A 20,876-nucleotide genomic window follows, 5' to 3' on the forward strand; every position below is an offset into this window, starting at 1 on the left:
TAAATATTGGATGGGTTCAAAATAGTTCCCTCAGTGGAAGCCTTTGTCACTCTTTAGAATAAAATACACACTATCTCTTAACCTGGTGCAAACCATCTAGGTCATTGGTCAAGCTGACCCCTGGTCTGAGTGACCCTAGATTTTCCTTGGCCACAAACCAAAGTAGGAAGTTAAGCTAATGAACCTTACAGGTTAAGAAGAAAACAAACACAATTAATTACAAAATAATGAAGTGCTATAACATATAAAAAAGCACTGCGTAGAAGAGAATTAAATGCATACTCTTAAGACATTATGTTGACCACTAATTCTAAATCCTTATTCACTACCAGAGATATAATGTGGTAGTATTTTCAAAATAACCATGATCAGGGTGGATACAGAGGAACAGGAATAAATGTGTTTTATATACATACATATGCATATACATATATATGTATTTCCCCCCATTAAGTTGCCCAAGAGATTCTAATGACAAGCAAATCATAGCAATCATTGGGTTTTTTTTTAGAATTAGAAGAATCAGCCCCCTAGAATCACACAATGGCAAAACCATGATTAAAACCCACGCAACCATCAATTTCATTCATCTATTGAACATTCACCGTGTGCTAGGTGCTAGGGTAAAATGGGCAAAAACAGGTAAGAATTCCTGCCCTCAGGAAACTTCTAGTCTAATGGGAGAGACAAACATCGTCAATAATAAACCAGTAATTCCACTGCTGCTGCTGCCAAGTTGCTTCAGTTGTGCCTGACTCTGTGAGACCCCATAGATGGCAGCCCACCAGGCCCCTCCATCCATGGGATTCCCCAGGCAAGAATACTGGAGTGGGTTGCCATTTCCTTCTCCAGGTAGCTCCACAAATTAATGTAAAAGTATATCAGGCAATGAAAGAGAAGCACGTGGCGCTGGGACCTTGTGTAAGCAGAAAGCTAGGTACTCATCTTCACTCTCTTGCTCTCTCCCTCTGTTCATGGAACAAAGCAAAGGAGAAAGTATTTTCTAATCCTGTGGCCGTGATATGTGTGTGCATATGTTCAGGAAACAAGCAATGTTGAGGAAAGAGGAATACTTAGATAAATCACTACGTCATCCCCCACCTCTTTCTGCATTCACTAACATGTTCCTTGGGGACTTCCCCCGCAGGTCGGTGGGTAAGACACTGCACTTCCACTGCAGAGGGTAAAGGTTCAATCCCTGGTCAGGGAACTAAGATCTATCATACCACATGGTGCAGTCAAAAACAACAAAACAAAAAAAAACCCACCACATACATATTCCTTGGAATCCCATGGTATTAATCCTAGACCCTGACTACTTTAAACGTAAGTAAACTAATTTCAAACCACTGCCAGGCAGTTAAATATTGCAATTTGATTCTACCCTTTAAATCTGTCTCAAACCTATCTTCAAAGTTTTACTCCTGATGAAACTTTTATAATTCAGGTTTTGTCCTCCCTCTCTCTCTCTCATGCTACTGTAATAACATTCCACCTGATTCTCATTTGGCACCATCCTCTTTAATCCTTCCTGCCAACACACTGTTTTCCTAAAATATAGCTCTAATCATGATTGATTAGATGATTTAGATTGATCTAAAATATAGATCACTTTTTTTTTTTTCTCATCCCCTGTTTTGCAGTCACCTTCCATCAATCACCATAGTCAAAGTCTAAATTCCTGAGGGTGGTGGATACTTTCCAACCTGACTCGAGAACAGTATGTGAGTCTGATCTTCTCCCATGGATCCCCTGGTGCTCCCTGCTCCAACTACAGAGGACCAGTCTATGGTCTCTGATTATGTCATATGCTTTTATACTGTTAAGGCATCTTAAACGCTAGTCCTTCTATCCAGAATGCCTTTCAAACAGTGTGGTTAAAATTCTACCATTCTGTCATCTCAGATCCATGGTCACTGAGGCAGGGAAACATGTCTCAGTCTGATTTAAAAGTTGCCTTCTTTGTTCTCTCATGGGGAAGGGTCCATGCCTTCATCCGTCTGTCTGGCAGAATGGCCGAGATGGAGAGAATGAAGGCGCTGTCTCGGTTGGGCAGCCCTTCACCTTCATAGTGGCCATCAAAGGAGGAGGAGGACACCCTCCGCTCAGGAGCTACTCATAAGCATGCAAGGGTCTGTTTGAGTAAATCATGTCTGCTGGTCATCTAGTCACAGTTAATTTTTGTGTGGCCAAAAAATAAATTAAAAAAATAATTTAAAAAAATTTATAGGGGAAATAGGAGCAGGGGTCAGGAGGTAGATGGACATTCTCTCTACTTTCTGCTCAATTTTTCTGTAAACCTAAAAACTGCTCTTAAAAAGATAAAACTCTATTAATTCTTTTAAAATCTTTCAAAATCCTCATACCTTTTTGGATTCACTTTCAAAAGTTGATGGCAACATCTCCGGGAAAAGTTTCAGAAACACTGGCAATAAGAATTCCATGAAGGGGACGATGATGAACACCATGAATGGAACCAGGCGGAAGAAATCAGCACAGGTTCTCAGCAGCTAAAGAATTAAAGGCATATGCAAATATCCATTATTTCTGGCCATGCCAAAAACAAAAGTCTGCCTCAGTCCTGAAAGCATTAAAAACCCAAGGCAGCTATTTATAAAATGGAAAGGCCGGATTTTCCTCTGTACCTTAGCTCAGAAGTAATGATTATGGGATATCTCCAAGGAAATCTGTGACAATCAAAACATATTATTGGCATCTCTGAGCTTTCATCTAAGTCAGTACTTTAATAACATGGTATCTGTTAAAATTGATTTTTCAAATGCATACACTTAATACATTAATAGCAGTTTCCACTCCAGATGCACAGATCAAACTTGAAGCCTCTCAACTCCTTGGAGAAATTAGAAAACACAATTATAACCATTCCATGGGCAACTATACACACATTTTAAGAGCCCATCTATAGGTATACAGCAAGTCGGTTGCAGATAAGTCAGAAACTCTGGTTCTCACCGTGAATTACTATTCCTACTCTGGGGTTTTTTCAGAGGAATTTAAAAGTTGGTTCATCAACAGTTCGTTTCAATTTTATATTTTCTTTCTCAAATATGACTCTTGCCTACCCTTCTTCTCTCTCGCCTGGTCAGCACCTGTCCATGCAACAGCCTCCAAACCATCCTGGCAGCAACTTTGGTGTCAATCCAAAGCAAATAGAATCCATTGTAATAATATTTCAGTTCATCCATAATTATTTGTCTATAAGATCGCTTTCCTTCCTTAATCCTCATGCCCGCTTCTTTTGCGGGCTGAGGGCTTGGCACCTGAGGCTTCTTTGCTGTTTGCTCCTGTTCATGCTTATTGGGGACCTCCTGCAACCAGCAAGTTGAAGTGTGCAGCTCTTGGAAGATTCTGGCTCGTAAATGAAGTACTTTATTGCCTAACTGACTTGGATGGGAGTACTTTTTGCTTCCATAGTTCTTCATATAGGTTTTGTTTAAATGGCAATCTGGTAAGTGAAGAAATGCAAATGATGGGGAGTAAGAAGAGCTGGTAGGCTGGACAATATGGTTAGGGAATCTGGAATAAAGACCAACAGCCTCTGAGTCAAGCACGTACTATTACAGAATGAAAGAGTAAAGAAATAAATATTTTATCTGGTAAAAATAAAACAATCATTTTTAATCCTGTATTTTTCAAAGCTGATCATGTTCATGAATGAATGAATACAACTTTTTAGTCCATCTGAGTAACCGTATGCTTTGTGGGTGAATGATACACTCTATGAGATATATTAATAAGTTAAGTCCTGAGGATAACTGTTGAGTTACAAGCTAGAAACTCTGTGACTATTAATTTAAAAAGCAAACATTTTTCCATCCGGGGCTATGTCTGAAAGTTTTGTCTATTATCATTAAGCAGGTGGAACACTTGTGTTTTCTGCTACTCTACTGATGATAGAAATATTGTTTGAATGAAACATTTTATGGTCCCTGTGGGGATTAACCAATCACATAATACTGCTTTGTCTATGCAGTGCCCAGGGACTCCTTCAAATAAGGACTTACAGCTGAAACGTTATTCACCTAAGACTCCTAAGGAATGTTGGGAATAAGAATTAGAATTAGGCTCCCCAGTCAGGGATCTCTACATTCCAGTTTTGCAACAACTCACAATCTTCAGCTAAACTGACACATCAGATTATTTGAAAATAAAATTAAGACCCAGCTAGGTAAAAGAAAGTTTCTGGCAAAGAGATTTCTTTTCGCAAAGAGATGGCTTTTTCCATTCCTTCAGACTATTTTTGCCAAGATAAAGCACTTTTTGAATGGCCCAAAGGGAAAATGTACAATGTATTTGGCACACAGTAAGTCCTCAGTGAATATTCTTTGGAATAAGTAAGTGATAACAGACCTTACTGGGGCAGGTATAAGCCCTAGGATTGGCTTGCTTGCCAGCCATTTTACTCCTTTTTACATCTAAGGGCTGCATGTAGCATTCATCAGTTACAGTGGTGTCACTCTAAAGCCATTACATTTTCTATCTTACCTGTTCCACACTTTTACAAAATTATTCAGCTTGAGTTCTAAAGCATACAGAAAATCTGGGTAAGTTTAAATACATTAAAATGCCTGCTTCCTAAAAGCCAACACAATTAAAACCAAGAAAGCTTTAATTGTGTACTGAGTCTATCCTTTTACATGTATCTTTTCCATCTAGAAAAATAAGGTTCATATAAATAGTGGAGGGAGGAGGGAATCCCAAGGCTTACCTTGTCCGGGCAATAGCTAAGACTGTTTTATAACTGTAGAAGGCCATATTTATATTTTTTTCAACGAGTCAACATAGGGACCTGGGCAGAAGGAGTAAGTAAACAATTCAATACCTTAAAAACATATCGGTTATTCAGATACCAGGATTTAAGTGTTATCAACTACTTCAAGGGTAGAAAATGTGCATATTCTATTCAAAGTGTAAAATCTCCCTCAAGTTCATTTCCAATTTCATTCTTCATTTCCACCAATCAGGAGTAATATTTTCCTAGCCCTGGATCTGAGAATGGTACTTTTAGATCCCCACACATAGAAATGATCTCTAATACAATGATGTTCATATAATGATATGGTCTTCGAAGATATTTTGATTTATGGTAAATAGTACTTAGTAATTTACTTGAATGGTTGCCAAGTGTCCAAGAAACTGATCAAGACACACTTATTTGTAGCCTAAAATTACAAGTAGACAGTAAATTTTCTGCATTTGTTTTCAATTATCTTTACTCGTTATTTGGCCAAGCTGCTGCCAAACCTTTAAAAACTGAAAATACTCATCAGTGAAAATATGCAAGATACCTACCAATAATTCAAAAGTGGAGGAAGCCTGGTTTCCTACGCTAACGATTCTCTAAAGAGCCCAAGTGAAAGTCGTGTCTCTTTGTCGTGTCTCTATACAGTCAGTGGAATTCTCCAGGCCAGAATACTGGAGTGGGTAGCCTTTTCCTTCTCCAGGGGATATTCCCAATCCAGGGAACGAACCCAGGTCTTCCGCCTTGCAGGCGGATTCCTTACCAGCTGAGCCACAGGGGAAACCCAAACTGAGCTTTAAACCTTTAAATAAGCTTTCCCAAAATTTTTGACCATCCTACCGGCGCTTTTCAGCCAAAGACAGCAAGGGAATTAGTTTCTCACACTGTCAACAGTTTTCCAGCAGCTGGGAAAGGAGTTCCAGTCCCTCCTGGTCGGAAACCTCAACCATAGAGCTGACGTCTTGAACAAGAATTCAAATGATACTCCAGAACATCTGAACCCAGAGCAAGGGCATGTCGTCTCCAGTTGGAGGGGGACAGTTAATCTGCTCTGAGCAACCACTTCCCTGGAGGGAGGGGTCGAGGCCGAGGCGGGGCGGGGCCGAGGCGGGGAGGGTCAGGATCCTGGCCGAGGCGGGGCGGGGCCGAGGAGGGGAGGGGGCGGGGAAGTCGGCGAGCCCCGCCTGCCCTTCCGCACCGTGGCTCTAGCTCACCCGGACCTCAGGCTCTCTGGGTTACCTTTGCCTCTGATTCTCGGCGACACTGGGGCAAAAGGCGCCCTCGGCTTCCCCAGCAGATGGCTTTTGTGCGCCTTGTGCATTGATGGGCTGTGTTTGCTGTAGTAGGGTCTGGGGGGGGGGGGTGGTCTTTGTTTTTTTGGAAAGGGGATGGTGCAGGCAGTGGGACCACGAGCTTTGGCGGTCCGAATTTATGGAAGGAAGGCGAGGAGCATCGGGGTGCAGGGTGCGGAAAAGAAATCAGGAAATGAAGCACAGAAGGAGCGGTGGGTGGAGGCTGATCTCAAAAGTTGGGGCGCGGGTAGGGGACCGAGGTCAGGGGCTGAGGAGAGAGCGGGGTGGGGCCTGGAAGATGTGGGGAAATCTGGGCGCCGATGGGAGGAGCAGGATACGGAGGGGAGCGGGCTCCGGCGGAAAACAGGCGGGCGCGGTCCACCGAGTAACAGCCTGAGGACTTGGCCCGCCCGCCCCTACCTCCTCCGGCCGGCTCCCGGAACGGCTGCCTCAGTCCTCCAGTGCCTTCCCAATGCCCCTCCTCCCCCGGCTCCCCCAGCTAGAAGGGCCAGAAGCCAAGTCTCTATGGCTCCACCTCTTTCCTCCACCATCACGTCACTGTGAGTGACGACACCACCCGCCAATCAGCTCGCAGATTCTGGGGCGCGAGGGCGTCCTTCGCGGTGGCAGCTCAGGAGGCAGCGAAGTCTGGTTCCCACCGGAGAAACGACTCGTCTACGGGGTTTAGTTTAAGGAGTTGTCTGCTGGGAGGCTCAACCCTGCCTGTCCGTCTTCTGTAGGCTGTGGATTCACATCCGTCCGCCACCCACCCCCCAAAACCCTTTCTTGAAGACTAGATGGAAGAAGCTCTTACTCTACCAGTAGCATAATATGCCTGATAGTCGCCATGGTAACCATCTGGGAGTCACCAATTACATCACTTTGATGTATCCCCCTCCACCTTCCAACTCCGCCACTGAGGGCGGGGAAAATAGCAGGGAGAGGGAATGGCAGAAAGGGCGGGAATGGTGAGGAAGACATTCCTCTCCTATCTCTAGGGTCAAAAACTGGAATATTGTGAAATCTGCATATGGAAATATGAATTCCACTAAAGAAAACTGCTTTATTAATGTTCTCTTAACAGACATTGTTTATGTTCAATAGTGTAGAAATCTCAGTATTTAAAATGTATATTATAGTAGTCGTGCGGTGACATTAGCACTGCAGGTTTGGGGGCACTTCAGTTCCCAGGTTGGGGAACTGAGTCATTTTGGGAACGTGAAAGATGTAAAAATGTTTTCGCTCCCCAGTTATCTCTACCCATCCATTTTATCTGACTCTAGAAGGAAAACACAATTTTGGTGGGTCTCCTTTGACTAACACCAGACAGGAAGGAATCACTTTCACACGAAGGCTTCTCTTAACATGTAACTGACTACAAACTTTACTCATCTGGGCTGCGCATTTGTAAGAATAAAAGCTGACGGGTATAAAATTTCATTCTTTAAAAAAAATGAAGGCAGCTTTTAATCCACAAAGCATTGTTTTTTAACTAATAACCAAATAGATCAACTATGTTAAATGGGCAAAACTTTTCGGTGTGGCCACTAGAGGGCCCATTGTGCATGTCTGATGGCCAACTTTCCACATAAAGGCTTCCCTTAATGTTCTATGTATTCTAGAATTAAAATCTATACAGCTTTGGTTTCTGTACCTTTCCTTCTCTGAAAATTCCCAATGGTAAATTTTGAACTCTAAAAGGCTAGGTAGGTATACTTTTCACATTAATTTCATAAATTAATCACTGCATTATCATGCACATGTGCTTTTCTGCAAAAGATCATAAAAGATGTAAAAATATTCCTCTCAGTTCCCTGGGAGACATTTTATACCGGGAAATTATTCTTATTCATGCATTGTATTCATTTACAACCAGGCACAGTGAAAATCATTAAGTATTCATAAACCAGACGAGCGATTCCAAACCCAGTATTTGAAAGATGAGCTAGACTTTCTACCATGGCCATATGTCAGCAATCACATTTTAAAAAGGGAAGGGTTAAGAATCTTCCTTATTGAAATCCATTGGTTCAAAGCAGTGTCTGCCTTCTGTTACCAGACCTGGTGGGTTTTTTCTTACTTTCAGGATAAGTTATTTATCATGTAATGAGTTTCTTAATATAATCTTCAGAAGAGAAAAACAATTTTTTTTCTTCCTAACCTTGGCCCTAAGAATTGTAGGTTGCTTTCTTAATGAGCTATTTGCTCACTTTCTATGAAGAGAAAGCATGTTCTGAACCTCATGTTAGATGCTAAAAATAGAAATTCTTTTTAAGTTATTTCCCTAAATATGGCTCCAGACCAAATATTACTGACAATGTATATCTTATGTAGGAAGAGACTGTGCATTTACTTCACATAAATTTAAACTCCTGACAGCACAGCTTTAGAAGCAGATTAAAATAAAATCCCTGGGAATAATTTTCCACATTCTCCTCAAGGGGACAATCCAAGTGTCAGGCCAAGGAAATCGCTTATCAACAAAGCAAGAAAGATACAGGAAGGTGGAAAAGAAGATTAGGTAGAAAGGATCTTAGGAAAGAAAAAAAAAAGAGACCAATTTAACCTCTCTTTCCAGGAGATAGAATCAAACATTTGAAATAAGTTCACAAATCCCCTTTGGAGACTTGTGTTCTAAAAAGACATTTAAAACAAAGAAAAATGTGCTTTGATTGATTCCTTTAACTTCTGGAATCACAAGCATAGCAACCACACAAGTATAGGTGTATAAATAGTTAAGGATGGTAATAGAGATGCTTAGTTCTGAATATCATAACAGCATTATTAACAGGCTGGTGCTTTTTAAAAACGAATCCATAATTAGTAACCATGAAAATCACTGATATGTAGGACTTGAAAAATTTCCTGTTTAAGTGGTATTTACAGATAATAAGATAGCAGGAATTGCCCGTAACAGTACCAAATAGGTCCCGTACTGTAACGTCGGTGGAGAGTCTAACGTCTAGTGGGTGATTTGACTTCATGATTCTCAGAACCGAGTATTGGTTTCCTCATCTCGCTGCCTGTGTTTCCTTTGTACATTCACGTCTGCGCTGCCGTTTCCTAAGTCATTATCCTCAGGCCCCAGGAAATATCACCAAACCGTCACATTCCTGCAAGACTCGTTTACCGTGTCCCGAACCTGAGACCTTCTATTGTTTCATATAAGTTTCCTAGGATGGGGGGGGAGGTGGATATAGGGTAACAGAGAATCTCGACTCCCGCTTCCTCCCTCTCCTTCCTGCGTGCGTGAGCTTGGACGAGGACAAACGCCCCCATCCCTCGAAGCGGAGGTGTGGCCGGCGAGCAGGCGAGGGCCCGGCACGTGATGGGCGGGGAGCCCTCGGGATCGGGGTGCGGGCTGCGCCGCCTTTCCCCCCCATTACCCACAAACCTCCGGGCCCGCGGGGCGAGCAGGAAGCGGGCGTGCGGGGCCCCGAGGCCTGCCCGGGAGGCGTCTGAGGAGAGCTACCGTCCGGGCCTGGCCCCCAACGGGCTCCGGTCTGAGACCGCCGGGTGGGACGCGGAGCTCCTCTTTGACAGCGGTCGGGCGGGAGCCAGTCAGGGAGGCACAGATATCTCTGTCCCCCTTCCCCCTCCCCCCACGCCCCGCTCATCTTTATCAACCGGGCGCCCGTCTGCAGGGGGATTTCTAAGGTCTGGGGACGGCCTCGCGGTGTCACCCCGAGGACTTCCGCCGTCGGGTGACTGACAGACGCTGTTATCTCCTCAAGCATCAGAGAACACGCACGAGCACACTTTGGCCTCACAGGCCCAACCTCCACCCCGTCCTCTAGTTTTGTTTTGTTTTTCACTCGGCCTCCGCATCGCGCCTTCCTGTCTCTCCGCCCGGATCGCCTGCGGTCTCACTTCTCGTCTAGACTCCGCCGGGCGGCTCGCGTTTCTGGCTCCCCCCACCCCCACCCGCGCTCCTCCTCTCCACAGGCTGACGAGCCTCTTCCTCCTTTCGGCCCTTGGCGCTCCTAGCCCCGGACTGCATTTCCCGGCAGCCGCCGCGGCCAGCGGCCAATCAGCGGCTGAAGATTTGGCGGCGGCGGCGGGGGCGCCCGGAGAGTTGGGGTTGGGGGGGGCTTTGTGCGAGGCGGCGGCGGCGGGAGCGGGCGGCGGCAGCGGGCGGCCAGGACGGAGGCGGAGGGCGAGGTGGACTGTCCACACTGATCGCCCGCGGAGAGGCGCGCGAGGCCGCGTCGAGCCCCGAGGATCCTGCTGCCCCGGCCCGGCCGCCAGCCACGGGCTGGTCTGTGGGAGCTGCAGCTGCGCGGCGACCCCCATCCCTCCAGCTCCACCGCCCACCCTCCCCCCCGCAGCCTTTCTCCTCTCGCTGCGCGGCCGGCCCCGGCCCGGCCCGGCCGTGGCCCCTTCCTCGGTGCCAGCCGGCCATGGCAGAGGCGTCCGGCGCGGGGGAAATCTAGCCCGGGGATTTCATGAGGCCTAGCTTGGTTCCGCCTCCTCCCGCCGCGGCCCCGGCGGCTGCCCGCGCCCCAGCCCCACTCCCGGCCTCCGTGTCTCTCCTGTGATCGTACTGACACGGCCGGGGGGTTAGAATGGAACAAACTGAAGGTAAAGTGAATGCGCGCGTGTATGTGTGTGAGAGAGAAAGAGTGTGAGGGTGTGTGTGTGTGTGTGTGTTGGAAGGGAGGGCTGAGGAGGGGGCGACCTAGGAATGGGACCCGGATCGGGAGAAAAACCTTAGCAGGGATGGGAGGACCACTGGGTGGCCCGGAAGGGCTCGAGGCGGGTCTGGAAGGATGGGGCCGGGTGAGGGTGTGGAGGGGATTGGGAGGTGGGACTGGGGAGGTAGGGACTGGGATGAGGGATGGAGTGGCGCTGAGCTGGGAATTGGGAGTAGAGGTGGGATGGGGGCGGGGATAAAGATGAAACGGGGGAGAGGGCAGGGAGCGAGGAAAAGAGTTGGGTTCGGAGATGGGAGACCTGGGCGGACTGAGAAATAGGCAGGTTTGGGGGTGGAGTGTGTGAACTAGAGGAGAGTCTAGGGGAAGGAGAAGGAATGTGATGGAGAGACGAGGCCCCAAGGGAGCTATGAGGGAATGGAAGTGGAGGAAAAGGTGGATTAGAAAAAAGGGATAAGAAGTGATTGAGACAGGATGCAATCGGAAGATAGGAAATAGACTCAGGAAACCGGGAAACCCAGGATTGGGCTCGGGAAGGAAATGAACTGAATGTTGACAAGGGGTGAGAACTACGGACCAAGCGTCACAGAGTGGGAGGAAAAGAAGGGGCAGGGGGATTGCTGGAGTGTTAGGAAGGGAAAGCCTTTTGTTCCTATATTTGTGTATTCTGTGCGTTTTCTTTCAAGGCTCGAGAATGGAGAAGCTAGTGGTTATGGTGTTGTGAAATGGAGAGGTGTGGGTTTTACTGCTTTGAGGGAGGAGGAGGTGTGTTCCTGTAATGGTAGCAAGACAGGGAGAGCCATGGCCATAATTTGATGGTTTTGGTGAGGGAGTGAAGACTATTCAGATTTAAAGGGGGCAGGGGCAGCCATGTTTGCTGCCAGGCACTGCAGTGTAAATAAATTCCTTCTTGTCTCCGACATCAGTAGGATTCTAGAAGGGGCCAGTCCAGATTTTTAACCCCCCTTCTTTCTATTCATGAACTCTTCCCATACATCTTGGGGTCATATAAAATTATTCATAACCACCAAAGGAGGTAGTAATGTTTTCCATCTTGTGTGTTTCGCTGCTTTCTCCCACCTCTTTTCCCTCTTCCTGCTGGTTGCGAACACGGCATGCTAATGAGCTGCAGTGTAAAATTTAACCCTTTTAATAAAGTTAAAAGTATATTTCATACTGGGTGAAGGAATCATAACTAGTCTCTCTATTTCAAGCATGATCATGAAAAGTCTTTTAAATATTGGAAATGCGTTTGTTTCAGAAGCTTCCGAAGCAGTCATCGTGTTTTCTGCAATTCTTTGAGTAAACAAGGAAATTGCCTGGGTTGTTTTACTTGGGCTTGTGCTCTTGGCAAAACACTGTGGGGGATAAGAGGGGATTGGAAGGTCTCCTGTGGTAGAGTATCTACTTACTATAGTTCAAGTGTTGGAAAATTAGAAATGTGTGTATTTTTAAAAGGTTTTTCTGATAGCTCTTGCTTATAGAGGATGGGTGTGTTAAATGTTTTCTTTTTTAAAATAAACCCTCCTCCATCCCTTCCCTTTGCTTCCTTACAGTTGCTCAATACAGCCTCCAAATGTCAGTTCAGCACAGTGCAATGATCTGTGAAGCAGGCATGCAGATCTCAGAGCATCATTCAGGTGCCAGGTTTTTTTGGTGGGAACTTCAGATCACACTCTCCAGGAAAGCAACAGTAACTAATGTATTCAACTAAAGCAACAGTAATCTAATGTATTCAAATGTATCTACTTGTGTGATTTGAAAATAGTTACTATTCTAAAGGTTTAAATACTAACAAATTTAGATAAACTAAGTGGAGCCTGGTTCATTTTCATACTGAAAAGGATTAAATATGTGAGTGACCTTTTGTTTTTGCTATATTATTGTAATTGGGGGAATCCAAACTTTAATCCATCATATTGACATTGAAATTGTTCTCTAATACCAGTAAGGCCTGTTAAAATTTTAATATGATGGACTCAAACCAGGTGTACATTTTGACTTAATCTTAGTGCATTATCCTTTCAAGTTGTTAAATAGAATTTTAAGATATGTTCTTGGTCTTTTGGAAAAATTAAATAGAATATTATAGAGTGTTACTCTGGGAGAGCACTTTCAGAAGAGGGGTTAGATTTACAGCTTGGAGTGTTTTTGATTTGATAATATTCAGCCTGAATTTTTAAAGAATCTTATGAGGAAAAGCTACTCTCAAAAAAACTGTTCAATATGCTTTTTTGGGGGAATTTCTTTATATGGTGGTTTCATTTTTATATCTCCTGCTTGATTGACATGTTATTTGTAGTTAATTTGTAAATGAACTAACAGTGCCATACATTTTTAGGAATATGAGAGACTGTTGTGTATTAAAATAAGAAAAGATTCTTGGAAGCTTGCATTACTTAAAAAAAAAGTACTCCTATAAATTTAGCCTTTTGTAAAGATTCAGAATTTTGTAAAGAGAAAGGTGCCCTGCCCAGCTCCCCTGAGTATTCTGGTTCCTTGGCTAGGGAGTCATATAATGAGGAAGGCTACTCCTGGATAGATGATTCTTAATTAAAATCCAGACTTTGCTCTCATTACCATTTCCATCATTAGCTCACCTGCAGCCTGAGATAGCTTTTTTTTTTTACTTTAAGTTAATAGATATGTGATTTCTTAGACTGATCAGATTGAATGAGTTTTGGGTAAAGGAAATTGGTTGCCTTGAGGTTGGTCATGCTTGAATGAATTGTCAAAGTCCTCAGTCAGTTGTCTAAGTATCCAGAAACTGGGTATTCAGTTTCTGGAGTTCATAATAATAACACTATTAATAGCTGCTGATAGTTGTCCTCTAAACATGTGCTGGGCTAAGTGACTTTTGTGGATGATTTCCTTCTATCCTTTCAACAGTTGTGTGGGGTTAGTTCTATTAACTCCTTTTTACAGGTGGGGAAATTGAGCTAAATAACTTAAATAAGACACAGATAGTAAAGAATAAAACCAGTATATGAACCTAGGTTCTTTTCTAATTATAAAACCCAAATCAGAAGACTTTACTTTTACTCTCTTTTGAAAATTCATAAAATAATACATGTTCAGTATTTAAATTTTTTCAAATACTAAGAAAGACTGAGAGATTTTTTAAAAGTTAGCACTCCATTCTCCACAATAACCATTTTGAGGTTTCTTGTGTGTCCTCCTAGGAAATTCCTGTACATATGTATATACATTTGTCTTAAAATACATAAAATTGGATCACACTATTTGCATTTTGCTTTTTTTGTTTTAATAGACTACCTGGGACATCCTTGTAAACCAGCACACATGGACCTACAGCTTTCTTTTTTTTTTTTAAGGGTCATATAGTATTCCATTATTTGGAATAGAACGTTAAGCTGTTAACAAGTTTTTGCTGTTATAAGTAGTATAGCAGATCCTGAATTAAGTCCCTGACAGCCTCTTTATATAGAAGAGATATAGTCCAACTACTTTATTTTACAAGAGAAATCACTGAGACCATAAAGTTAAGTCCAAGGCTTTGGTAAGAAACCTGTTTCCTGACTCTTTATCCCAGGGGTCCCCAACCTCAGAGATCTAATGCCTGATGACTGAGGTGGAGCTGAAGTAATAATAATAGAAATAAAGTGTGCAATAAATGTAATGCTCTTGAATCATCCTGAAACCATCCCCTCCATCCTGGTCTCTAGAAAAAATTATCTTTCACGAAACTGGTCCTTGGTGCCAAAAAAGTTGGGGACCGCTGCTTTATACCACATCACATTACTTCATTATTGTGAATGTACTTGTGCTTTCTGTCAAAGCTCAAGGTGAGGGGGAATATTCAAGGTTAGGCATGGTTAGTATAGTGAGCGCAAGAGGCTTAACTTGCAGTGAGAATCAAGTCTTCTCTTTTTTTCCATACTTTGTTCACCATGCCGTACATATATCATATACACAAAATATTTTTACATGCATAAGTGAGTCTTGCCCAGGTATCTTGAATTTTGTGTTTTGAGTAATCAAGTAGTTTTGGCAGAATTGTTCCTGTTTTAATTAAATTATCAATGAAGTTTAAAAAAAGAAAAAAGAGGTCCAGCTTGGTCCTGGAAAAGAATTTCGAAAGAAGATTGAGACAGTAGTAAGTTTGTTAAATGAGCTAAAAGCACCTAATTGAAGACAAGTTCTTTTTTTTTTTAATCATAGGCACCATTGATTATTTTAAATTATTTTTTTACTATAAGAAGAAAATTCATAACCATGGATTATTCATTGAGTTCTTTTAAAACAAAAATATCTGTTGTAAACACTTAAAAAGTTAAAATCATTAGAGCTTTAGGAAGGTTTAGAATTTGATATCCATAAAATCTGTTTTTGATGCAATGCTGTTTTTAGTTTTACTTTTAAAAAAAGTCTATTATATGTTGAAAGAGCAGCTGATTTATTCATTTGTTAATAAACATGTCCAGCATTAGAGTTTTTAAATGAATGGTGAATTTTACTTCTGCAGGCTAATCTTTTAACAAATATAAATATAGATAAATTCAAGGAATTGATTATACTATGACTACCTAACACTTTTTTAAATACTCAGAGGGTTTTTGTTTCGTTTTTATTGTTGACCTTAATAAGGACTTAATAAGTATTTTTAAACACTTCTGTGTTACATTGTGCTCATACATGACAATAAGGGAAAAGGCATATTAAAGATTTTATGATTTAGAGAATGTTCAATTTTTACTAAACAGATGTGTGTCCTTACTTCTAGGGCACATCTGCCTGTTGACAGATTATGGATTTGAAAAGCTCTTTGATAAATGGTTTTTGGCTTATTTTTAAATTTTGTCAATAGAGGTGAATCTGTGTTATCACTGAATGATCTACAATGAGAACCCTTTCTACTAGGTTCCCTTTTTCATCTAGGTTTAGAATTATATTGAGAGGAAAGTGAGTAGGAAAATGAAAAAAATTTTACTTTCATATAGCTTCCTTTTAACGATGTATGAATATGAATATTACGGTCTACTAATCCTTTGCTTTTACATGACACCTTCTGAGATATTTGATAGAATTGTTGTTTAGTCACTTAGTTGTGTCCCACTCTTTTTTGACCCCAGCGACTGTAGCCCGCCAGACTCCTCTGCCCAAGAGATTCTCCAGGCAAGAATACTGGAGTGGGTTGCCATTTCCTCATCCAGGAGATCTTTCTTGACCCAGGGGTCAAACCCGCATCTCCACAGTCTCCTGCATTACAGCTGGATTCTTTACCTCTGAGCCACTGGGGAAGCCTGTTTGATAGAATTCCAGCACAATAACGTGTGTGTGTGTGTGTGTGTGTGAAGTTGGAAAGCCCAAGGATTATTTAACTCAATTTAAATAAGTAGGTATTTTAAATTAAAGAAATATGTGACTTCCTTGGATTTTGTGGGTGAAACAAAATTTAGTTTATCAAATTGATTTGAGATAATGAAGATTAGGAAGTCTCCTGTGGAGGCTTGCCTACTAGCATTTTGGCCTTAGGCAAGATGGTATTATGTCTGGTGAGTCTTGTGCTACTGTGGAGTCATAAGAAAGTGATACACAAAAAACAAACAAAACCTTAAAAGCCCTCTTTAAAGACTTTTTAAGTTGTAAAATGTGACATATATATAAAAAAAACATAAAACCTAAATGTACAGTATAAACAAACAATTAGAAAGTGGACATCATGGAGTCATCTCCCAGGTAGTAAGTCCTTTAAGAAAAGCTGCAAAGACAGCCTCATTGGTTTAAGTGATACTGTTGTAGTGGTAGTTGGTCTCGAGGAATAATGGTGTGCTGAAAACGAAGTGGAAAAATGAATAACCACGAGGGAGGGGTCAACACTCAGTAAAAACTGAATCACCAGTTTTTGTTGTTATCAAAGTGTTACCTAGACAATTAAAAAAAATAATTTCCTAACATTTGGTGTAGTCATTTAGTGATTTGAAATCTTGGTGCTTTACTAATGAATGTGGAAAAAAATAATGCTGAATCCTACAACAATCATGCTGTGTTACACAAAGTTGTTTCTTCAGAGTTTGTCTTCATTACACTTTTTGGTCAGATTCAGTGTCTACTGGTTTTAGATTTATGTGCAAACTCTTAATGGCTTTTACTTCAGAAATGTCAGATTTGCCTGTATCAATAATCTCCTAACTTAAGTATCTTATTTACAAAAACTAGTTTGATTCTCTTGCTTTCACATTAATGTAACCATGAGGAAAAGTATTAACCTGAGAAGCAGTCAGCAGTGGCAACCTATGTGACTCTTCATTCGTGGTGCGTCTTGAGTTTTACCCTCACTGCATCTTGGCTGCTGCTGCTGCTAAGTCGCTTCAGTTGTGTCCGACTCTGTGCGACCCCATAGACGGAAGCCCACCAGGCAAGAACACTGGAATAGGTTGCCGGTGAACCAAATTTCTTTCTTAACTGGAGAAACCTATTTTAATATGCACCCCTCAATTTCTAGACCATTTTCTTATAGATATGGGAAGGTTAAATGTTGGCTTTAGGGGATTTTTTTTTTTAAGATATTTATTTTATTTGGCTGCACCAGGTCTTAGTTGCATCATGCAAGATCTAGTTCCCTGACCAGGGATTGAACCTGGCCCCCTGCATTGGGAGTGCAGAGTCTTAGCCACTGGACTGCCAGGGAAGTCTCTGGAGGATTTTGATAGCAGAAAAAAGTTGAATTTTTTTCCTCTCTGACTACCTGATGAACACAGTCTATTTGAGTAAAATTCTCCAACGTGGACTTTGTGAAGGACATTTTTATAAACGACAAAGGACATCTGCATACATAAAGCTTTTTCCTGGCTTTTGTAATTGTGTTACTTTAAGCCCTCTGTGTTTCTCATGATCTCTTCAGGATCCAAATATATCGAAATATGGTGAAAGTTTGACTGTGGTAAGAAGCTTCTTATTATGCTTTACCTAGAATTCAAATAGAATGTTGTTCTTCTTTATGTTGGGTGAACGTTAAATGCATGCCTAACTAATTTTTCCTCCTGCATGAATGAGAAATGTTTATTTTAAATTTTGAAATGAGCATATATGTTGTTTTCCTAGATATGGAAACAAACACGATTTGGTATGATAGTTTTTAAACCTAAATTAGGTAATTTGGTTTTGTGTATTAAGTAGAGTTAATATGCTTTTGGTCATCTCATGTTTTCTATGTTATCACCTGTACATGTAAGCCTTGATCATTAGAATTTATTTTATTGTGTGATGGAATTAGGGTATTGAGGTTAAGGCATTAATTAAAGAATTATACCTTTATGCCTATAGGTCTACACAGGTAGCACCGAAAAGAAATGCTGATAGCCCTATTAGTTTTTAATTTTTAATGGAAAATTGTCCTTTCCAAAGGGGCTGCTAGTTTAAAAACATTTATTATGTTTAAATTATGTAAATCTTGTTTATTATAGAGAAATTGAAACCTGCAGTAAGATATAAAGACTATAATCCCCTGAAATCTTACCAACTGCAAATAGCTGCAGTTAACATTTTGTTCTGTATCCTTCCAGTGTCTTTCCTATGCATATTTTTTTTAAAAACAAATTGTAATGGTACACAATATCATTTTATAACCTTTATTGTGAAATAAATTTTCTTGAGAATGTGATTTTTTTAACTTGATATATATATAATTTAATTATGTATGTGGCATATCTGTTTGTCATTATTCTATTAATGGTATTATAGGCAGTTTGCAGTTTTTAGATAGATATTGTAATTTGATGAACATTCTTACATATTAAAAAATTGTATGACTGATTTCATTACAATAAATGTAGAATTAACAAAATTTTCTTAATAACATTTTTGTTGAAAAATAATTCACATACTATACAATTCAGCCATTTAAAATGTACAGTGTAATGGTTTTTAGTATATTTACAGAATTGTTCAGCTGTTACCACAGTCAATTTTAGAACATTTCCAGCAAGGTTCGAACAAATTTAAACTCCCAGCAATATCATAGAGGCTTTGTTTTTTAAAAATTGCATTTATTTGTGATTTTTAAAAGTGTAAGTATACAAGGACACAGCAGCTTGTGTGGTACAATTTTTTCCTTTATAATTCCTAGCATTTGTTTTTGAAAAATTTTATTTCCACCTTTATTAAGATATAACTGATGCATACTTTGTGTATGCAGTGAGTTAAAATTCACCCATGAAAATAAGATGCTCATATTCCTGTTAAAAAAAATGACATAAAATATGTGGTATATTTTTTTGAATTATAAAATCATCTTCTGTTCTGTTCAAGATGCCTTTAATGAGGCAGTGTTGTATATGGTTTTAAAATACCTTTCTTTTCATTCAAATTTTATTTAGAAACACCTTTTGTTAAGAAACTGTCTATGGAAAGTATGCTATACCTATGTAATCAACTGTAGCAGACTTGTTATCATATAAAAAGTATGGCTTTGTTTTTATTGAGAGACTTGCTTTGCTCTGACTGACCTTCACCCTGAAAGTTGTTCTGTTTGCTTTGAGCCATTTAACAAAACATCCTTAAAAAAAAAAAAAAAAAAAAACTCAGCAGGCAGTGGAGTATAGGGCAAGAGTCAAGGAGAACTCAGTTCTTATCCCCGCCATACCTCTTACCACTGGGGCTCAGTATTTTCTTACCTCTAAAGTAGAGATGAAAAAATGACTACTTTTTGAAATTATAGGGATCCAAACTGGAAGTGCTAGAGAGTACCTAGAACTAGACCCGGAATGTAGCTGATAATAAATGTTTTTTTTAATATGAGAAAAATAACATGCAAGAGGAACTAGTCTTTAGTCAGATGTTTCTTGGGTGAAGATGTGAACTCAGTTGGCCTAAATGCACTTCCATAGATATTAAAGGTTGAATGGTAATTAGTGCTTGAGCCAATCTTTGCATGGGTTATATGGGTGTTTCTCAGTTGGTACAAAGAATTCATGCTGTTGCAAGTATAAACATGAAGTTAACTTTCCAGTCGAAATTTACTTCCACTGTTGTTATTACAACAGCTTGATGGCTGTAGCTTCACCAGCGCTTTGTGTTCTGTTGAAGCAAATAAGTGATACTGTAAAATTTGAATATATGGTATAAAGTCCCTTATATTTTCCTCATTGTTTATTTTAAAGGTGAAATGTTGAATGCAGTTGAACCTAAAATACTAAAGTGATGAACCAAATGAAAAAAACACTGGTCTTTATAGAAAAGATAAACTTAGTAAATTATCATTTTAGATGTTATGGTAAATTGCTTAGTACGTTAAAAACTACAATATCATTTCTGTGATACATTGCCTTGCTATGGTAAAAGAAAGTAAAATTTGAACAATCTCAAACCAGTTTACTGTAATTAAACATTTTGCCAGGGAAAGAGGAAGGAAACTATGTGGATGAACTTGTTAGTTTACTAGACTTCATAGTAAGTAGAACAAGATGACGGATGTAAGTCACATAGTCTGTCATAATTTTCACTGTGAGCTAGTCTCCTTGACGTAAGGGATTGGAAAATAATTTAATGTGAATTTTCTTTCAGTGGTTGCCATATCTGTTGTTACCCAGTGTGGTCAAGAACAAAGTGAGGATGGCGAGGTTAAACCAAATAGATAAGGGAAATTGGGTGTTTTGTATTGGTGCACGGAAGTTCAATAGTAATGTGGTTTCGTCAGGAAAAAATAAGAACTACAAAGCAACCTAAAATGTTGTGTAACTTAATGGAATAGTAACTTAATAGTCAAGTGAAAATTGTATGACTGTATTTAGTGACAGTTCTCCTGGTTAAATGAAATTATAGAGTGGGGTTTTGGGGTTTTTTTTGTTTTTGTATTTCATTCACTAATTGTGTTTAATTTCACATACTTTGCTACCTTATACAGGGTATTTTAATGTCCTTGACCATCATCTTTCTCTTAACATATGTTTACTGGAAAATTATTAAGTGAAAATTTTAGAGTATATTTGAGGTGATGACATTGGAGTTACACAGATTACGGAGTCGTTATGTTTATAACAATTATGTTTTAAAAATAATGTTGCTGCATGGAGCTCTGCTCAGTGTTCTGCGGCAGCTTGGGTGGAACGAGAGTTAGGGGGAGGATGGACATATGTATGTGTATGGCTGAGTCCCTTCACAGTTCACCTGAAACTGTCACAGCATTGTTTGTTAATCGGCTACACCCTA

General features: G+C 40.6%; 2 protein-coding genes and 1 non-coding gene across 4 annotated transcripts in view; 1 reads left to right on the plus strand and 2 right to left on the minus strand.

The window, feature by feature from the left end:
• Window positions 1–3,062: 3,062 nt before the first annotated feature.
• LETM2 (leucine zipper and EF-hand containing transmembrane protein 2) lies at window positions 3,063–6,505 on the minus strand. Its single transcript, XM_068971037.1, has 3 exons — window positions 6,475–6,505; window positions 4,730–4,810; window positions 3,063–3,537 (listed from the first exon to the last, which is right to left on the minus strand). The coding sequence occupies exons 2-3, from the start codon at window positions 4,774–4,776 to the stop codon at window positions 3,063–3,065; spliced, it is 522 nt and encodes a 173-aa protein (XP_068827138.1). The 5' UTR covers window positions 4,777–4,810; window positions 6,475–6,505.
• Window positions 6,506–10,558: 4,053 nt separating this feature from the next.
• Window positions 10,559–20,876, plus strand: part of NSD3 (nuclear receptor binding SET domain protein 3) — a 97,569-nt gene continuing 87,251 nt past the window's right edge. For both annotated transcript variants that reach the window (XM_068970893.1, XM_068970894.1), the window contains exon 1: window positions 10,559–10,635. The gene's annotated coding sequence lies outside the window, so the exon portion shown is untranslated. The remainder of the gene's footprint in view (window positions 10,636–20,876) is intronic.
• TRNAG-CCC (transfer RNA glycine (anticodon CCC)) lies at window positions 17,287–17,358 on the minus strand. The gene has a single exon. It is a non-coding gene; the product is annotated as a tRNA-Gly (tRNA).

Source organism: Capricornis sumatraensis, chromosome 4, assembly GCF_032405125.1.
Source record: "Capricornis sumatraensis isolate serow.1 chromosome 4, serow.2, whole genome shotgun sequence".
Taxonomy (NCBI): domain Eukaryota; kingdom Metazoa; phylum Chordata; class Mammalia; order Artiodactyla; family Bovidae; genus Capricornis; species Capricornis sumatraensis.

Bases quoted from the DNA above. Each gene is read 5' to 3' on its own strand.
- LETM2 (XM_068971037.1), bottom strand. From the start codon at position 4,776: ATGGCCTTCTACAGTTATAAAACAGTCTTAGCTATTGCCCGGACAAG. The intron at 3,538-4,729 runs GTAAGCCTTGGG...TCTTTATTCCAG, and splicing joins TTAGCTATTGCCCGGACAAG to ATTCCCTAACCATATTGTCC.